This window comes from Odontomachus brunneus, unplaced genomic scaffold (assembly GCF_010583005.1).
Source record: "Odontomachus brunneus isolate Ranch 3 - 2012 unplaced genomic scaffold, Obru_v1 Obru_scaffold_208, whole genome shotgun sequence".
Classification (NCBI taxonomy): Eukaryota; Metazoa; Arthropoda; class Insecta; order Hymenoptera; family Formicidae; genus Odontomachus; species Odontomachus brunneus.
The window spans coordinates 466,367-485,121 of record NW_022639658.1 but is presented as its reverse complement, the minus strand read 5'-3'; the positions used below and the strand labels follow the sequence as shown (position 1 = coordinate 485,121).

The 18,755-nt window shown below is 35.8% G+C and overlaps 2 protein-coding genes across 14 annotated transcripts in view; one reads left to right on the top strand and one right to left on the bottom strand.

The window, feature by feature from the left end:
* LOC116852237 (serine proteinase stubble-like) overlaps positions 1–16,022 on the top strand; it is a 58,297-nt gene extending 42,275 nt beyond the window's left edge. For 2 of the 6 annotated variants that reach the window (XM_032832376.1, XM_032832372.1), the window contains exons 6-12: positions 4,251–4,391; positions 5,190–5,339; positions 7,506–7,582; positions 9,607–9,707; positions 10,756–11,027; positions 11,612–11,766; positions 13,283–16,022. In XM_032832376.1, the coding sequence (XP_032688267.1) occupies positions 4,251–4,391; positions 5,190–5,339; positions 7,506–7,582; positions 9,607–9,707; positions 10,756–11,027; positions 11,612–11,766; positions 13,283–13,447 (1,061 nt within the window). In that variant the 3' untranslated portion in view covers positions 13,448–16,022. Of the gene's footprint in view, positions 1–4,250; positions 4,392–5,189; positions 5,340–7,502; positions 7,583–9,606; positions 9,708–10,755; positions 11,028–11,611; positions 11,767–13,282 lie in introns of all 6 variants that reach the window. The other 4 variants (XM_032832374.1, XM_032832370.1, XM_032832375.1 and 1 more) reach the window with 2 other exon arrangements.
* Positions 1–18,755, bottom strand: part of LOC116852238 — an 83,240-nt gene that overhangs the window by 51,187 nt on the left and 13,298 nt on the right. The window lies entirely within an intron of this gene.

Below are 18,755 nucleotides of genomic sequence, written 5' to 3'. Positions count from 1 at the left end.
CTTAGTGTAATAAGAAAATATATATTTTCTTAAAACCTTAGCTCTCTATGAAAAATCGATTGTTTATTCTACTTAAATAAAAAATTTAAATTTAAATAGATATGCTATTAATAGTCACCGAATATTTTTTTTCATTTTTTAGTTATTTTTCTCTCACAGTGTAGCACGTTTAGTATTTCAATCAAAAATATTAAATTAAAACAGAACTTCAGTCTGCTTTATTACATAGAGTCGAACCAACTCTCTCTTTCTCTTCGATAAAATTTTATAATATTCTTTTAAAGAAAGTAAACTTTTCTCGTGAATATATGGTAATAGGTTTTTCTAATGAATATTTTAAGATTTTTTAATGAATATTTTAAGATTTTTATCAAGAAAATATTCTTTGTTAAAGATAGTTTTTTATTAGTTAAGCGAAGAAACTTTGTAATCGCTTTTCTTGGAGAGCAGAAGGATATTTTTCTGTGTGTTTTTTCAGAGGAAACTGCCAATCTTCACACAATCTAAGTATTAGTAATTCTATATTAAATTATAAATCAATCAGAGTCACACATAATGCCTCAAGTAAATTTAATTATTCGACTGTAACGTTACATGCTAATCGTGATATTTATTGTAATTTTCCACACTGTTTTCCATTGCTGTCCGCGAAATTTATCACGATTTTTTTCAAAATTTAATATGGACGTTATTGTATTACATACCAATAATTTTTAAGAGAATAATTTATCGGGATCTGTTAATGCATAAATATGCAATGCATAGATATCAAAATATGCAAATTCGAAACACGAGACAGGTGTAGTATTATCAGGGAAAGGATCATTTTCTCGCGCAATTTGGTTACTGCACAAACGATCGATGAAAAGTGTCGAAAGCGAAGTGCAATAAATTCACGAGCGATCCACCCATCCATCAAATCGCTCGCCGAGGTTTCGCTATTCTCTCGGCGTTGGTTTTCATGCACGCAACGCCCCGCACGACACGCGCATTGCTATTAGTATGATTTCCTATTGGCGACAAAGGCGTCGCGTTACACAATGAACGTCCGTTTTCTGCGATTTCACCGGTTTAGCATACAGACGCGGCACGCAAATAAACCTGCTAATCACGTTTCCAATAATTCCTCGAAGGTGGTGATTGATGCTGACGAAGGGTGCATGTTTAAAACCCACGCGACCGCGCGTCACCCGATACAAAGTGAATTATCGGCACGTCGAAGAGATTGATCACCGAGTGAAAGATCAAATATCGAGCAAAATGATCTCTCAAGTGTCGCGTATGGAAGACCTAAAAAAGGAGAACCAATTAAATTCGCAAGATGCGCGTTTCAAACGCGAGGTCGCGCCACAAGCGGACTTGGCGTATCGTAGTCTTACAGGTTGACTCTTATTCCAATTCAAGAATAATCTTTGTTAGAGAATAAGGTTTATGGGACACACAAGAACGTAAATAGATTGATTAACCAGTTGATTGTACTCTTTATAATCCAAGAATAATCGACTGTGATTGGACAATTTTCTTACTACTTGCGTTATGTGCCATGAGTCTTTCGTACACGAATTATTGTAAATCGTAGATATATTCTCAAAATTTCTTAGAGTGAAATTTCAGTGGAAAAGTAGAATAACAGCTGAATCATACGAACTTTAGTTTATTTTCATTGTTATAGAATGAATTCTTCACTTTAAGTCGTAGAGTGAATATTTTCACTCAAAATGAAAGAGTTAATCTGATGTATTCCATCGTCAGAGAAACATATTCACTGTCTAGATATAGCTTTCGGAATGGAATGGAACATATTCACTCTAGTCAATTGAAATATTCATTCATATCGAGTTAGAATCCTTTCTGAGCTTGAATGGAATATTTACACTTGCGATTTCAAATATTTACACTATCGCTTCGAGTGAAAATATTGCCACTTTTTACTCGTTTTGCGTGAACGTTCACTCTAAGAAATTTAAAGAATAAGACGTAACTTCAGTCAAAAAATCAATCAAGATATTACTACAGTTGTGTGTATATATTTTTTAAAAGATAATACGTTCAAGAAAATATAATCTTATTCTTAGCGGACTCTTCTAAAACCAAAAGAAAAATATTTTAAGCACAATATTTTTAAAGTTAAAGGAATTTCTTTTATCTACAGTACACGTGTTCATAATAAAAGTTTTACGTGTTCATAATAAAAATTTCTTTGAGTAAAACAATATTTTCTCTACTTCAAATAAATATATTTCCTTAATATACAAAAAGGAAAAGTTAGAATAATATCTAGCAGATTTTCTTTATAGTTTATTTTTTTAATAGTTTATTTCTCTCATTAGAATATTTTTTCAAATAAAAGTTTTTACTTAGAATATGAAAAATACAACAGAAAATAACATTTTGCAATTAAAATTATTTTTTTTAGTATTAGGTTATATTTTCTTTGGTTCTAGAAAAATTTTTTTAAGGCCAAATAACAACAAGATTTACAGAAAGAAAAATATGGTGCATATAACCAGAAATATTTAGTTGTGAGCAGTATAGTTGCATCAACCTAATTATCTTTATATGATGGTAATGTATATGATTGATGTGTATGATTGATTGATTGATTGATGATTATTAGTCACCTCAATGTTGTGCGTGATCCGGTTGTGATTATTAAATATTGATTGAGATAACATTTGCTATAGATATATGACTGATTGAAGTATCCATTTCAACTAGATATCGTCACTGTTGCAATGCCAATAACTCAGCAATTGCTTTGTGGTTGCAGCAACCACACAATTACTTGTGTGTGTGTTTCGCATTTCACTATTAAATCTGGCTGGCACAATCAAATTTATGTGTGGACCAACTGTGCTGTTTCTTCCGTGTGAAATTATATTTTTTAGGGTACAGAACTGTCTGTAAATCTGATCGTATGCAGAAGTAATAAGAATTCGTCTGATTGAAGTGTTTGCTTTCGGTTGAAAATTCACTTCTGGCTCAACGATTCATCCGGTTGAAAACTTACAGAGTCACTTCAATCTTCCACTAGCTAGAAAAATCCTAAAGCAATATCCCGATTGGATTTCTAGCTTGAGTTTATGTTTCACGTGCACCTCTTACGTCAATTCGTGCGCGAGAGCTTTAAGCGACGAGCTTAGACTCTTCATTTCCCGAATTTTTTTAGTATTCCACCCTAGAGAGAATGAAAGAAAGAGAGAGAGAGATAGAAGAGAGAGAATATTATTGACCGCCCCACCGAGTTACAAGTTCACGCGCGTTTGATGGGGTCAATGATTCGGCCGATGTAATGCGTTTGGACCGGTTTCGCCCGAGGCGATGTCACCGGCTCGCGCGTTCAACGTCACACGTCCTCAAGTGGCGTAATTGCATCTCGATTGCGTGCCGCGGTCAGATCGGTGAAACTGGACTACGGTGTGGCGGTAAGTGGGTGATTCGTCCCGCATCCCGCGTTCGTTCGTTCGTTTGTTCGATAAACTATAAGCTTTATCCTGGGGCCGCGTGAGGACGAAGTGAGCCTCGTGGATGCGAGCCAAGGCCGTTCATCGGGCCTAGGATATACATCGTGCTAACGTAACGCTATGTGGATCACGGCGGTGCCGGCGCAGATATCACCGGACTATGATGTACGGGTTGGGACGTCGTAACGGTTCGTAAACCGGCCATCGCGGAGCTGGCTCCCCGCCGACGCGACCTGATCATCTCCTTCGTCCTCTGCAAGCCACTCGAATTATTCTCTAATAACTATGCTCCACTCTCTGGGCGGATATGTCTCGCATGGAGAAGAGAAAAAGAGAAAGAGAGACAGAGAGAGAGAGAGAGAGAGAGGGGAGAGAAGAGAGGAGAGAGAGAAAGAGAGAGAGAATTCGACCACCCCAAATCGGAGAATCAAACCGGTTCGTGCTGCCTCGAGAATTAGCATGGCGTATATCTGGCTCGAAACTAAGGCATTCTGAGAAATGGAGGTTCACGGACTGAAAGAGAGGTCCTTCTCATCTTTTTTTGGCGTGTACAGGGTGTCCACGGGCATGTAGAATGAATTTGCAGGCCAACTTGGGGTCGATTTGTTCGTGGCGAGAATAACGAGGAGAGATTGCTGTTATTCGTTCTTGCAGCTCTCTTATCGCGTTCGGTTATTTTTTTTCATGGAGGCAATTAAGAAATAATGGCCCCTTAGTTAATAGATTCGCGGCCGTTCGTTGTACTGTAATTAAGATCCATATTAATATCGCGTGTTCGCTTCGCAGAGCACACTGAGACCGATTGGTCGCCGATAACGACTCTCGATGACTGGATAATGATTCAGTTGCCTACCGAAAAGTTACCGCAAACTCCAGAGTCGACGACCGAACCGGTTACGGAACCCACTATGCAGTCTTTGACTTCTGGTAAGGCATATTAATTGTAGCTTTTGTGAGCGCCTGCGGAATTCATTCGCGAAAGATCGAGAAACTTTTAAGAGTCGGGGAGAGTATTATAATCGTACAAACCAACGCGCATAGGGACTTGAAAGGAATATCTTCTAATAAGTCTTAATAAAGAAAATCAACGAGTAAAGTTCTCACTAAATTTTAGCATTCCAACAACCCGTTTTCAACTAAACGTTCTTCCGGTAAAATTCTCTCAAGTAATACGCTTTATGTACGTGTTTCCGTTTTATATGGATGGAAATGTAAAATTGATCGTTCGGATATAATAAAACTATTGTACATTGAGAGAAAAAAATATTAAAAAAACAGTAAATATATTTATTTGGCAAGTAGCTGCTATTAATAACGAATTTGCTCTTATATTGATGTAAAATATTTTTTAAAATATACATTTTCTCTCTCTCGAAACCTTATAAGGAGAATATTATAAGTTTTCTTTCCATATAAATTATTATTATTTTCAACTTTAGTATGTTTTTATTGTTTTTAGTATGTTTTTAAATAAAAGAATTTGAATTTGAGCAAATATGTTATTGGTACCTACCAAATAAATATTTACTATTTTCTTGATATTTTTTCTCTCAGTGTAGAGTGCAGTCTCCTTTTCAAATTAGTTGTTCATATTTCCGTCAGGTCACGTCAATCATTATACTAAAAAACTTTTCTTATTTTGGAAACGCTATCATAAAGTATGTTGTTTGTTCAACTGATCTAATTTCACTCGTTTGAGAACTTCCGACTGCTCTGGATTTCCAGCCAAGCCGATAACGGAGAGCACCACGATTTCCGATTACGTCACGAAGAAGCCAATGACGCTAACCACTTTGTCAACCATCGCCAGCGTTACGATCAACACGGAGCTTCCAATAACGAAAGAGACTTTCAATATGTCAAACTACAAAGAAGGTTAATACGTAAATATTATCACGCTGTAATATTGCCGACGAGCGCATCATGCATCGAGCGTCGATGTGCATGAATAAAAGAAATTAGATCGTTCAGAGACTGGGTGACCGGAACGAATCGTTAGTCGACTAGAACTAGTCAGGACTAAAAACAAAATGATCGGTGAAACGCGGAACTGGATTCGGGTCACTGTAGGAATTCGCGTTGTTCCGTTCGATTTTGCCCCAGTTAAACACCCCGAGGATGATCCAACTTCGGGTCGCACGAGAAGGCGCGCACGCCCTCGTCTTCATCTTTCCGTAGAGATACCGAGCCTTCCGCTCGATAAGGCAGACAACTGTTCATTCATGAGATGACACGTCGCACGTGTGCGTTTCACGAGTAAAAAATAACTACATGGAGTAGGACGAGAGATTTATATCATTATGGACACTTTCTGAAGCTCCTTTTTGCTTTAAAAAAGTATTTTAACATCGGCATTTACTCAATTCATAATTTCGGATTTCCATAACTTCCCTTACACTGAGAGAAAAAATATCCAAAACGATAAAAGACATTTATTCGGTAGATACTAATAGCATATTTACTTAACTTCAACTTCTTTTGTTTAAATAAAATAAACAACTGCTTTCATAGAAAGCTAAGTTTTTAAGTTTCCTGAGTAGCGATCATGTAACTTTTTCCTAAAAGTGGGAATGTGAAAAGTGACAAGTTTCACGTGAACTCGACTCATGCAACTTCTCGAACAATGGGAGTGCGAAAATTTTCACATGAAACTTTTCACTTTCCACGAATTTATGTTAAGAGAAAAGATGCGTGACCGATATCTTGATCTCTCGCCGCGGAACTCTCGACTGATGACGTCAGAAGCAAGAAAACGCATACTCAAAATTCTTGCGAGAAACGCTGAAATAAAAGGACATGTCCAAAGTGATCCTTAGAATCGAATAAACACATCTGTAAAATATTCCGACAACTTTCCGTTCCATCTAACAATAAATCAATAAATAAACGTAAAATTGACGTGACATGCATTAAAAAAATTATTTTTATATTTGGAACTAAAACATCTGGTACATACAATTGGTATTACTATATTGTGCTAAGTAGAAAGTATTAGTAGTTACTTGTTATGTATTAGTAATTACTTGTGTCAAGTAGAATGCATAAATAAGAAAGCAAAACACGCAATTAAATGTTTTACTTGCAGTCACTAAACATTTAGTTGATCCCATCTTAACCAAATTTTGGCCCATTGTACTAAATTTTCGTTTCGAGGACAAAATCTTCTTTTCAGTTGTACCAACTCTCTTTTAAGCCTACTTTTGCTCATGATATTGTCACGTTAATTTTATGGCTATTTATTGATTATTAAAGTAAAAGAAATATTCTCGGAATACTTTACAAATGTGTTCAATCGATCACAAGCGTCATTTTACAGACACAACTTTTTATTCTGCAAGAATTTTGGACATTTTCTCGCTACCGACGTCATTAAACAAGACGACCGCAGTGAGGAACCGTAAAAACGTATATTTTTTTATTTGAAAGATATATTTTATATCGATATAAGTAAATTAAAATAAATTATTAGTACCCACCGAGTAAATATTTTTACTTCTTAGGTATTCTTCTCTCAGTGTATATGATAAGCATTTACAAAGTAACAATCAAGTAACAAAGTAACTATCGACGTTAAATAGTTACAATGACGTACGGTGAATATTATAATTTACGCGTTCGCAATCGCTTTTCATGTCATTAACTAGATGTTTAAGCCGTCGTTAGGGACCGATCGTGATAGGCGGCGGGACTTTATTCAGACGATAACACGACGCAATATCACAACACAAGCGACACAAGCGTCGTAAGTTTTAAAACCCAGCAATTACCTGCAATCTGTATATGACACGCGGCATCTCTCAAGCGACGCAAGTACGAGCGCAATATGATCGATGTAATGAAAAGGAAAAAAAACAGAAATTCTAATTCCGCTGGCGGGGAAGCTCGCGAGAATTAAACCGAGCGACGCATCCGCGTCAGCGGATAAAACGGTACCGGTTTTATGCAGTCGAATGAACGCAGCCAGCTGCTTCTCCAGCATGACCGTCCCACCGAGAATCGCGAATTTTTCTCAAGGTGTAAACTCGATTTTTATCCTAGCAGTGTGCGGCCGAAGACTTTTCCCGGAATCTAGAATCGTCGGCGGTAGCCAGAGCTCTTTCGGAAAATGGCCTTGGCAGGTAAGCACCGACAAATTTATCGAAATTATCGAAATCCAACGTTGGGCATTACATTGAAAAAGGGACTTTGTTATCGAAACTTTGTAAGTTTGGTACATCGGACAAATCGATCACAATTCGATCAAAATGGGATCACCAAGTTTGATGATTACAATCAAAAGATTTGTGCTTGTGTGTTTTGCTTTCTCAATAATGCATATATTTGACATAAGCATAAAACATGTAATGTCAATTAAGTCGTATGTACAAAATATTTTAATTCCAAATACAAAAATCATTTTTCAGTGTAATCAATTAAAATCTTTTTTGATCAAAATAATCGATAAGTCAAAAATCAATAATTAATCAATCGTTATATACGTAGTTACAAATAATTTCATCGACAGGTAAAATTATTAATTTAATAAAACTGATGTGATTGATTATATACACATATATATTATACTGTACATACACGACAAAAAAAAGTTTCGTTCATTTAACCAAATGTTTGAACCAGAAATCCGATTAAAATTACCAGAACTCTGAGTTCGAGTCAACAAGATGTCTAGTGAATCAGAACTGTTGTAAAGGTTAAATTATTTAGTAATTACTACCAAATTATTTTATCTTATTTATCAAATCATTTGATTGACTCAATTAAATTAAGAATTTGTTTTATTAATTATCTCATAATTATCACCAGATAATTAGTAGTTATCATCATATATTTGATATTAATTATCAAAGAATGCGTTTACCAAGTGTACTTTTAATTATTATAAATTTTTTTTTCAATGTCTAATCGTGCGAATCAATTGAACGTGAAAAAATTATAAACGTGAAAAAATTATTACTGAAAAAATTATTTTTATATTTGTAACTAAAATATTTGATATATACGATTTGATTGGCATTTTATTTGTATTAAACATATGTGTCATCAAGGAAGCAAAAAACACATAGCGATAATTAAATCTTTTGGTTGCAATTACCAAACACTTGGTTGATCTAATTTTTTAGCAAATTATAATCTGGTCTATAAATTTTCGTCTCGACAACAAAATCCTTTTTTCAGTGTAAGATTTCGCCATGTTATCGGTCTTTAGCGAAAATCAATCGTTATTATCTCTTGCAATGTTCCCAGAATATTTACGCAACCATTTTCAAGGCTGCGATTCTAATGTGTTCACGTTACATAAGATTCTACGTTCTAATCGAATAATAAAAATTGAAATAATAAGGATTCTACACTCTAATCGAGTAATATAGACGAGATTGATTATTTTTAAGCGTCAATTTTGGAAATAATTTTTACAAGTGGAATATATGAAATGTTCGAACTACACCCGCTAATAGAGATTCGCAGATTCACTGTTTGGCAAATAATTACACGTTGATAGATCTTCTAAGTTTATTAATTTTAATAAATTATGATTTTAAAATTATGATTTATTTTTTTATTATAATTATTACTTGAAACTAGTCTCAAGTGAGATACTCAGATTAGAATTTAGATGAGTCTTTCAGTTGAATCGCGACAATAGATACAAAAATTACATATAACATAATTTAACTGAAGAATTTATATCTAACTCTAGATAAAAATTTAAATATCTCACATAAGAAGACAAGTTTACATTTATATTATATTATAATTATATATTATATTTTATATTAGATATAATATATATAACATTAAATTTATATTTTATATTAGATATAATATATGTAACATTAGATTTACAGCCGCAATTCAGCTAAAACTCACGTCTCTAACTCTAAATTAAAAAATCTGAGTGTCTGAACTGAGGTAAGCTTTAAATAACTATTATTAATATGGACTTTAGACGTGCAGGGAGACATAGCCGAGACGGCTAGTAAGTCTTCTATTCCACGTCGACAACAACGATCGTTCACGCTCTATTACGTATATATACAGAGACGACGATTAGATCGATCGATTAGCACGATCGCGTGCACGGCAATTCGCGCGCGATTGATTCTCTCTCTCTTTCTTTCTCATGGCGAATTCTCTTTTGCAGATCTCGTTACGTCAATGGCGTCAATCCACCTATCTGCACAAATGCGGCGCGGCATTGTTAAACCAGAACTGGGCTATCACCGCGGCGCACTGCGTCGACAGGTAATCATTTTGTTTGCCGTCTCTATGGCATTCATAATCGAGTCTTCTCGCGCGATGATCTCAGCCGACGATCGCTAACGTTTTCTAATGAAGCGCAAAGACTTCGTGTCTCGCGCGACAACACGTACACGCGTTACAATCTCTCTTCTCGACGCGATGAGGAAAGATTGTCTCCGCTTGTACAAACATCCTTTCGAGCTGGCATTTGATAAGCGAAAAGACGGGAACTCTTATGTACAGGCCGTTCGCGACGTTCCAGTTAATAACGCATTACAAAGAGTTACGTGCTATATTCTCCAAAAATTCCGCACTAAGAAAATTATTTTTGTATTTGAAACTGAAATATTTGGTATGTATATGATTTCATTAGCATTACATATTTTTTATTTATATCAAATATACGAATTATTGAGAAAGCTAAACACACATAGCAACAATTAAATTTTTTGTTTGTAATCACCAAACATTTTCCTATTCTGATCAAATTATGATTCAATGTACCAAATTTTCGACAACAAAATTCTTTTTCAGTGCGGGAATTATTTAATAAATCTTGCAACTCCACATCACTCTCCGGCGCGCACGCGCGTTGACATATTTTTACTATTATTTAGAACTATTAATTTAAAGTTAATTTTGAGTTATATTAATAAAAACTATAAATAAAGTATAAATAAATTTCTAACTGTAAATACATTGAAAAAGAAATTGATTAACGAAACTAAGATTTAGTTAAGATATGATCAACCAAATTTTTGGCAATTACAACGAAAACATTTAATTGCCGCTTTTTTATATTATTTTCTCAGTAATATATTTACTTAGTCATTAAACTAAGCAAAATAACGGCAATTAAATTTTCTAATTACAATTATCAAACATTCAGTTGATCCCATTTTAACCAAATTTTAGTTTCAATAACCAAATCCTTTTTTCAGTGTAGAACACTACTATCATGGATGAATGTCTTACGGAAATTGTTAACCCGCCGTATTTCCTTCCCAAACGGAATCTCCGAAGAATTTACAGATTGATATGTGATTTGCAGCGTGCCACCTAGTGAACTACTGCTAAGAATCGGCGAATATGATCTCGCAAAGGAAGAGGAACCGTATGGCTATCAGGAGAGAAGAGTGCAGATCGTCGCGAGTCATCCGCAATTCGACTCGCGAACCTTCGAATACGATCTCGCCCTGTTAAGATTCCCCGAGCCCATTTTGCCGTTCCAGCCGAACATATTGCCGATCTGCTTGCCCGACGACGACGAGACCTACGTCGGTCGTACCGCCTATGTTACCGGCTGGGGCAGACTTCACGACGGTAATATAGTCTTCAACGAAAAGTATTTTCTTGATAACAGTCTTAATATATATACTCATTGCACATTTTAAAAAAGTTTATTATTATGGACTCAAAACAGAATTTATTCTTTTTAGAAAAATATCATAAAACTTGGTCGAAAAAGTCGTTTTTATTTTGACTTAGTATTTTTTATTGAAAGTTACTAGAATTCAGAATGTATTTTGAATAAAGTCATATTTGCTGGAAAGTAATATGTGTTTTGCTGTATATAATAATAGAGACATTCGTGTGTTCACTTTACTAAATGTCAACGAATTAATGGGGATGCGCGAGGCTGCTATTTATATTATTTTATATTCCCCCGGTACGAGATAATGCGCGATATACATAACAACGTAAATACTGAAATCTATTTTAATTCATTATTTTATTTTCATTCACTCTGATCAAGAAAGTAAATTTCAATTTTATTGAATTTAATTAAATTCTATTTATGATCAAGAAAGTACTATTTAAATTTTATTGAATTTGATTCTCCTTGTTGTTTAATGTTTAAACACAGATATTTGAAGGCAGAGTTTCTTCATATTATATTTTTTCAGATGGACCACTGCCATCCATATTGCAAGAAGTCGCGGTGCCAGTCGTTAACAATACCGTGTGCGAGGATATGTATAGAACCGCAGGTTACGTCGAGCACATACCGCATATTTTCATCTGCGCGGGTTGGAGAAACGGCGGATATGATTCCTGCGAGGTCGGTATTCGCTTTCAGTTCGCGATTTCACACGGTTTGGTCTAAATAATCGCCCTTGTTCACTCTTATATTAATATTTATGTTAATATGTTAATATTTTCTCAAAATATTGTTATATTATAACTACATTTAATATTGTTATGTTATAGCAACTACATTTCACTCGCGATTGAAAATCAAAAGCAAAATATATAAATTCAAATACCTACAAAAATATAATCTTATTCTTAGCGAAATCTTCTTATATGTATCCTCAAGAGGATTTTTCTGAAATCAAAGTAAAAATATTCTAATACTCAAAAAGAAGAAAAAATTCTACTTGCAAAATACTATTTCCTGCAATCTCATATTCTAAGCAAAAACTCTTACCAAAAGAGTATTCCTCTTTTAACGAAGTAAAATATTAATTATAAAATTTTATTGTAACATATTTTCTGTTCCTATAAATCAAGAGGAATATGTTTACTTGAAGCAGAATGTTTCTTTATTAGACAAAATTTTTGTTGAAAACAAAGACTTATACTGTAGAAAAAAAAGACGAAATTTCTTTAACCTTAAGAATATTGGGTTTAGAATATATTCCCCTTGATCTTAAAAAAATTTTCTTGAGACCATACAAATATATATATAAGAGGATTAAAGATGAGATTATATTATTTACCATACAAATATATATATATATATATATATATATATATATATATATATAAGAGGATTAAAGATGAGATTATATTGTAAAAGGGATCTCCCAGGCAATTTTATATCTCTCGTGGCATTATAATGTTACCTACACTCAAAAAAATGTTTTGTTGGTCCAAGTAGAGAATGCTACATGTCACAGTTAAAATTTATCACTGTTTTTTGCATCTGTTAGAAAATTGTCTGTGCATTGAAAAAATAATTTTATTGTTGAAACGAGAATTTAATATATCAAATCAAAGTTTGATTAAAATGGGACCTGATTAAAATCAATCAAATGTTTGATAACTGTTATCAAAAAATTTAATTGCCTCTATATGTGTTCTGCTTTCTCAATGATATATGAACTTTATACAAAGTAGAAATATGATGTCAACCAAAATATAAATATTTTAATTCCAAATACAAAAATTATTTTTTCAGTGTGTTATGGAGAATTTACAATATTCTAGCAATTTTACAAATAAATTCAAATGGGTGTGCAGACTATATATTTGTTTGTTTCTCGCGAGTCTTTTTTATCTACCACAGTTAATTTTGATAAGAAGTGTAGTTGGCTTTAATCTGGATGAGTGTCACTTCTTGCTAAATTCCACAAATAGTTAAAACAGAAATCCCGTCTCTGTCATTTGCTTTATATATAGAGTATATGCGACATTGCGGTGTTTGCTAGTCACTTGTTCATCTTATTTTTCAGCTAATTACCTGAATAACTCTCGTTGTGATTGCAAGACGATTTTTTTAGTGTAAAGGGCCACTGATTACTGCAACTTGAAGTATCGCAAAAATAATAATTTACGCCTACTTTGTTCTTCAGGGCGACAGCGGCGGCCCGATGGTCATCCAAAGAGCGCGGGATAAACGGTGGATTCTCGCCGGAATCATTAGCTGGGGCATCGGTTGCGCCGTGCCCAATCAGCCCGGCGTTTACACGCGCATCTCGGAGTTTCGCGAATGGATCAATCAGATCCTGCAGTTCTGAGATATTGCGGCCTACGCGGCCGCGGAGGCTTGAAATTCGCGCTCCCACGACGCGCCGACTCCGGACGCTCGTGGCGACCATCGTGAGCAGGGCGGATGGCACCATCTAACGGAGCAGTGAACCGAGTGCAACCTGGTGGAAAATTGAGGGACCCCGGCGCGAGGATCCGCCATGGATCCTGTGTGTGTGCGCGTTGCAAACTCGGACGACGTGTGGAGCCACCGATTCGACTTTCGCGAGTGAGCCGCGCGCGATCACGATGAGACCGACGATTCTTCCTTTTCTTTTCTCTTTCTTGGTGCGACGATTCGGTAAAGGGACGATGACACGACACCGTTTCATCCCGACACCAGGGAGAAACGTCCCGGATAGGTGATGAACGGACATCGTGACGGAAGATGGACAAAGAAACGCGTATCGGCGATGAACAGCTCACGAGAGGGAATCTGTCGACCTCCTTCGGCCCAATGGAGGATATCTCATTAGCTGGGATCGCGATGTTAAATGTTTTCTTTTTCTAATTGTGCAATTTAAGTTCCCCTCGTATGAATAATCGGACATCCTTCCCTAGAGGCATTCTTTAATCCCGTCCTCTTCTCTTATCGAGCACGCGTTGGTCGTTTCTATCTCATATGTTCATCTTGCTCAAAGTCTGACACTTGACGAGCGCATGTAAGAGAGCACGCGGTTCAATCAATGAATTTGTATATTAGACGAATTTATCATTTTACTCATCGCCACGAGATAACCGTTGTACGAAGTAACGAAAATATTAACCCGTTCGTATCAACCCAATTCGTATCGAATTGTAATTCGATAATTTGCAAATATTGTTATCGAGATTGGGTTGAAGTTAAATTAAAATAATGCAAGCTAAAATGTATGCGACATATGTACAATAAGACACCCCATGTAGCACAAATGTCCAAAATACATTTCAGAGATGTACCAGCCCAGACAGCATAAGATCTCCTGAGGACGTCCTGAGGACGAAGAAAAGTCCTGAAGATTTCCTCAGGATGTATTCTGGATGTCCCCTGGACATTTGTTAGGGAGGAATGTGCGATATTTCTGGGACATCTCTAGCATGTATTTTGGATATTTATGAACTTAATTCGACCTAAATTGGAATTGGCGCCCGAATAACTGCAATTTGATTGATATTTTGTATATTTTCCTGTCTGTAGTTTTAAGCGAGCGATCGTGTAGTTACTGTGATTCAGAGTACACGTATTTTTTCTAAAAAATATACGTATCTGTATCAATAAAAATAACAGGACAGTTTTCCGTATCATCGAGCGTGCGCTCAAAAAGAGTACAACACCGTCATACAGTTTAGTAAACTTATTCAACGTAGCCAAACAAATATTTATTTGCAGCGAAAACCTCAGTGCTCCTAAATGCGACAGTGACTCGTAAAACTTCGTATTGACGGAACAAAGTTCTGTCCGCAAACGCACCAATAATAAAATCTAGTGCGTGCGTGTGTATGTGTGTGTGTGTGTGTATGTGTGTGTGCGCGTGCTTTGTGTCGTGCTTTACGTGTGTCAGCTTTCTATCGTATTTTTTGAATATCGAGAAAGCGTAACATTCACGTTTTTTTACGACAACCCTTTTTTATGCAAAAGTATCTCGACTCTTGTCCATTTATTTATTAAGTGCCGGAATATAAAAGCGCCAGCGCCAGACGCGCCGAACATGACAAACTAAGCTTTCCGCGGCGACGCAAAGGAAAATGGAGGGGGAAGGAAATCAATCGCGAATTTGCCCGGCTACACGAGATTTGCACCAACAGTTTTCGAACGCTCGTTTTAAACCACGCAATATGCAATATTGTTTGTTATCAAGCTCGTTTGCGAAATGTAAGGCGAAAATGGTCCCAAATGCTCAAGATCTAATCCTTCTTATTGTTTTGGTCTTTAAATATGAATATTTGAGCTCTCACAATAGAATACATGCATACTAAACGAGAAAATATAAAAATACTTATTCTTGATGGGTGCTGACAACATATTTACTTAAAAATCCAAATTCCTTTAAATAAAATAAACAATTGCTTTCATAAGAAGATAAAGTTTTAGGAAAATATATATTTTCTTATATTTAAGAAATATTTTATATTAGAATAAATAAATACGTTATTAGTACCCATCGCGTGAATAAAAATAATTTTTGTTTAATATTTTTTCTCTTAGAGTATCTTAGTCAATATACGTATGATATATGTATATACAGAACAGTTAATATCACACCTGTTGTGTGCAGATAGAACTCATCGAAGTGAGCATAAAATTCCTCTACCATATCGCAAACAACTACGTGCAATTTTGAGTTATTCGTTAAAGAAGATTGGTGAATGATGATCATACGCAATATGATAGATGAACTGTGATGGCGATGTTTATCGTCGTGTGTTTGCATATTAGGTCAAACTGAACAAAACGGAAAGAAATTTATAGTAAAACTTATCATAGAACTTTGTAACCGAGGAATAGATCGATATTCTACAGTAATTATCCTTTTATTTCATGTGTGCTATTTATATTTTAGAAACTGAAATATATTATTAAAACAGTGGGTATTTTCCTAGCGAAATTTACTGTTTCCTTAGCAAGATAGAAAAAACAGTCTATTCCTGGACTAATAAAAATATAATAATAACATAAAAACATAGTAAAAACATAGAAACATGAAAACATAGTAATTTACATAGTAATTTATGTAAAAAAAGAAAACTATAATATTCTCTCTGTATATCATTTTGATTATTAACTAAAGTAGATTAGTGCATCATCATGCAACAATTCTTTTTAATTGATAACTTAAAATTTTATGTGGTTGTTTGCGAAATGGTAGAAAAATTTTTAGTTTAGACCTAATCTACATATGCACGAGGTGCACGAGGTATTCTAAGTCAAAATTTGAATCCTATTTTTGACCTCCATATTCCATTTGATGTTTATTTCGAGACTCCTATGTCAATCTCATTTGATTCTATTCAACCTATTAGCTTTGCCGAGAAGTCCTCTTTAGAACCTAAAATGGGATTTTGTGCGTTTTCTGTCATTTAGAAGTGTTTAGTGGGATTTCAGTTTCTATGTATGTCACATATACACTGGTCCTTCGAGATATACAGATGTTAGAAAGTTCAGGTCAAAAGTAAAGCTAAAATTTCGATTCGGGATAGCATTAGTGTCAAACACCCTGTATATGTTTTTAAAGACCAAAACAATAAAAATGTCCAGGATTAGTTACGAGTCCAGGTATTGGTACTTTTATACCTTAATATGTTCGTAATAATCGACTCGCGATTTTCACTGTCGCACGTCGACGTCAAGCTGCATGATTTCCTTCCTCTTTTTTCTCTTTTCTCTCCCTTGCAAAACTTATTTCGCATTTCCGCAGTGATTCCTGTGGAAATCTAAATCCATTCTTGCGACCTCATGAATATCTCGTTATCCCGATTGATTCCGCGGTAAATCGAAAGGAAACGCGCGCCCAGCTGCGGCTTTCCGTAAATTTCCCCCTTTTCAATTTCCCTGTCTTTTTCTCTTCGACGAGCACTTCGCTTCGTAGTTACTTGAGTTGTAGTCTCTAGTCTCAAGCAGAAACGAACTGACGATGCCTCGACGAAGGCGAAAGTGTGCTCATTAATCTCAATGGTTCGCTCGCGAGCGATCAAAACTCGTTACGTAAATTACGATACGAGATAGCACCGAGAACAGATTTTGCGGGTCGAGTTTGCCCGTATAATCAGAGAGCGGAGGGATCAACGCGCCTGTACCGCGAAATATGTACCGAGATGTGTTATTTAATTTAATTTATAGAAAGAATTATATATATTATATAAATATATGCAAATTTTTTTATTATTATTGATATATACACGTGTGTGTGTGTGCGCGCGCCGCGCGTGTGTGTTTATACAGTGGCTGCGTGTGTATGCACGTTTTTTTTTTAATGGGACTCACAGAGATACACTTTGTAGCATGTGTTGACGACATTTGGGGGCGTCCTAAATATCTAACATTCCGATTAACGCGGAAATTCTGGAAGACAAATCTCATTATAATTAAAATATCAACAAAGTCATTCCCGTAATTTTCTCTAGCGTGATAGATGATTCGATGCGAATGAGAGCGGCAAATATTTCTTTTTTAATTCCTTGTTCAACGTAGAAAAATGAACGAAGCAGAGAGAGAACCATGACGGTGATAATCGCTAAAAATGCCAATAAAGGTTGATAACGGCGTGGTTGTGAAAATTCAACAGAGTTTTATGGGTCGATTTGACTTTCCGTCGATTACGCGAAATCTTGGGTCATGTAATAACTATAATATCAAAGATTTCTCAGGTAAAATGATTGTAATTTTTTAATTTTACTATTTTATATGGAAATATGTAATTTCAATGTATAAATTTTGTACTTAATTTTATACGTAACTTTTTATACAATGCAATTTTTATGATTTCACAATTTAAAAGTATTTTTCATAACTTAATGAAAAATTGATTATATCGTAATTTGATGGAACAATGAGTCTTTTGTCATACGTCGCGCACGTTGCTTCGCGAAATCACAGCGGCACGAAAATATAATCGTTGTATTTTGCAAGAGACAAACTGAATGAATCAGGCTCAGAATCATCTCAGATGTGCAACCGAACGGGAGAGAACCTTCCGTTCCTTTAGTTTTACCCCGAAATCTCCAAAATTGCTCATTATACAACCCAGTGACATAATGCCTTGCGCTTCCTGTTCCATCGCGACGCGACACGTCGCTCGCTAATTAGAGATGCCGACAAATGTCGCCGACCCGAAAACGCAGAACACTGCGAGCGAAATAACGCGTTTCCGACGCACTTGTAAATACTCGGTATCGATCGATCGGTGGTGCGGTGTGCACGAGATGCGCGTTCACCCTGCCTAGCACCCACCCTATCCGTCCACAATGCGACACCCCCTCACCTCCTCCATTTCACCTTTTGTCATCACGTCCACCTTTATGTTTAGCAGACGAACATTAAAACACAGCGATCGCCCGTGCTCGCAATTGCATACCGAACTGTCGATTGTACTTATGCTACCTTTCCCCTTCTTCTTCTCGCCCCGTTATCTCGCTCTGCTTTGCGTATTTACCGCGTACATTTCTCTCCTCTACATTCGCGATGGCATCGTGAACAATAGCGTGGGCGTTTGATATTTGCGCAGTGCCGCATCGTAGAGAAAGATAGACCGACAGAGAGAGAGAGAGAGAGAAAGAGAGAGAGAGAGAGAGAGAGAGAGAGAGAGAGAGAGAGAGAGAGAG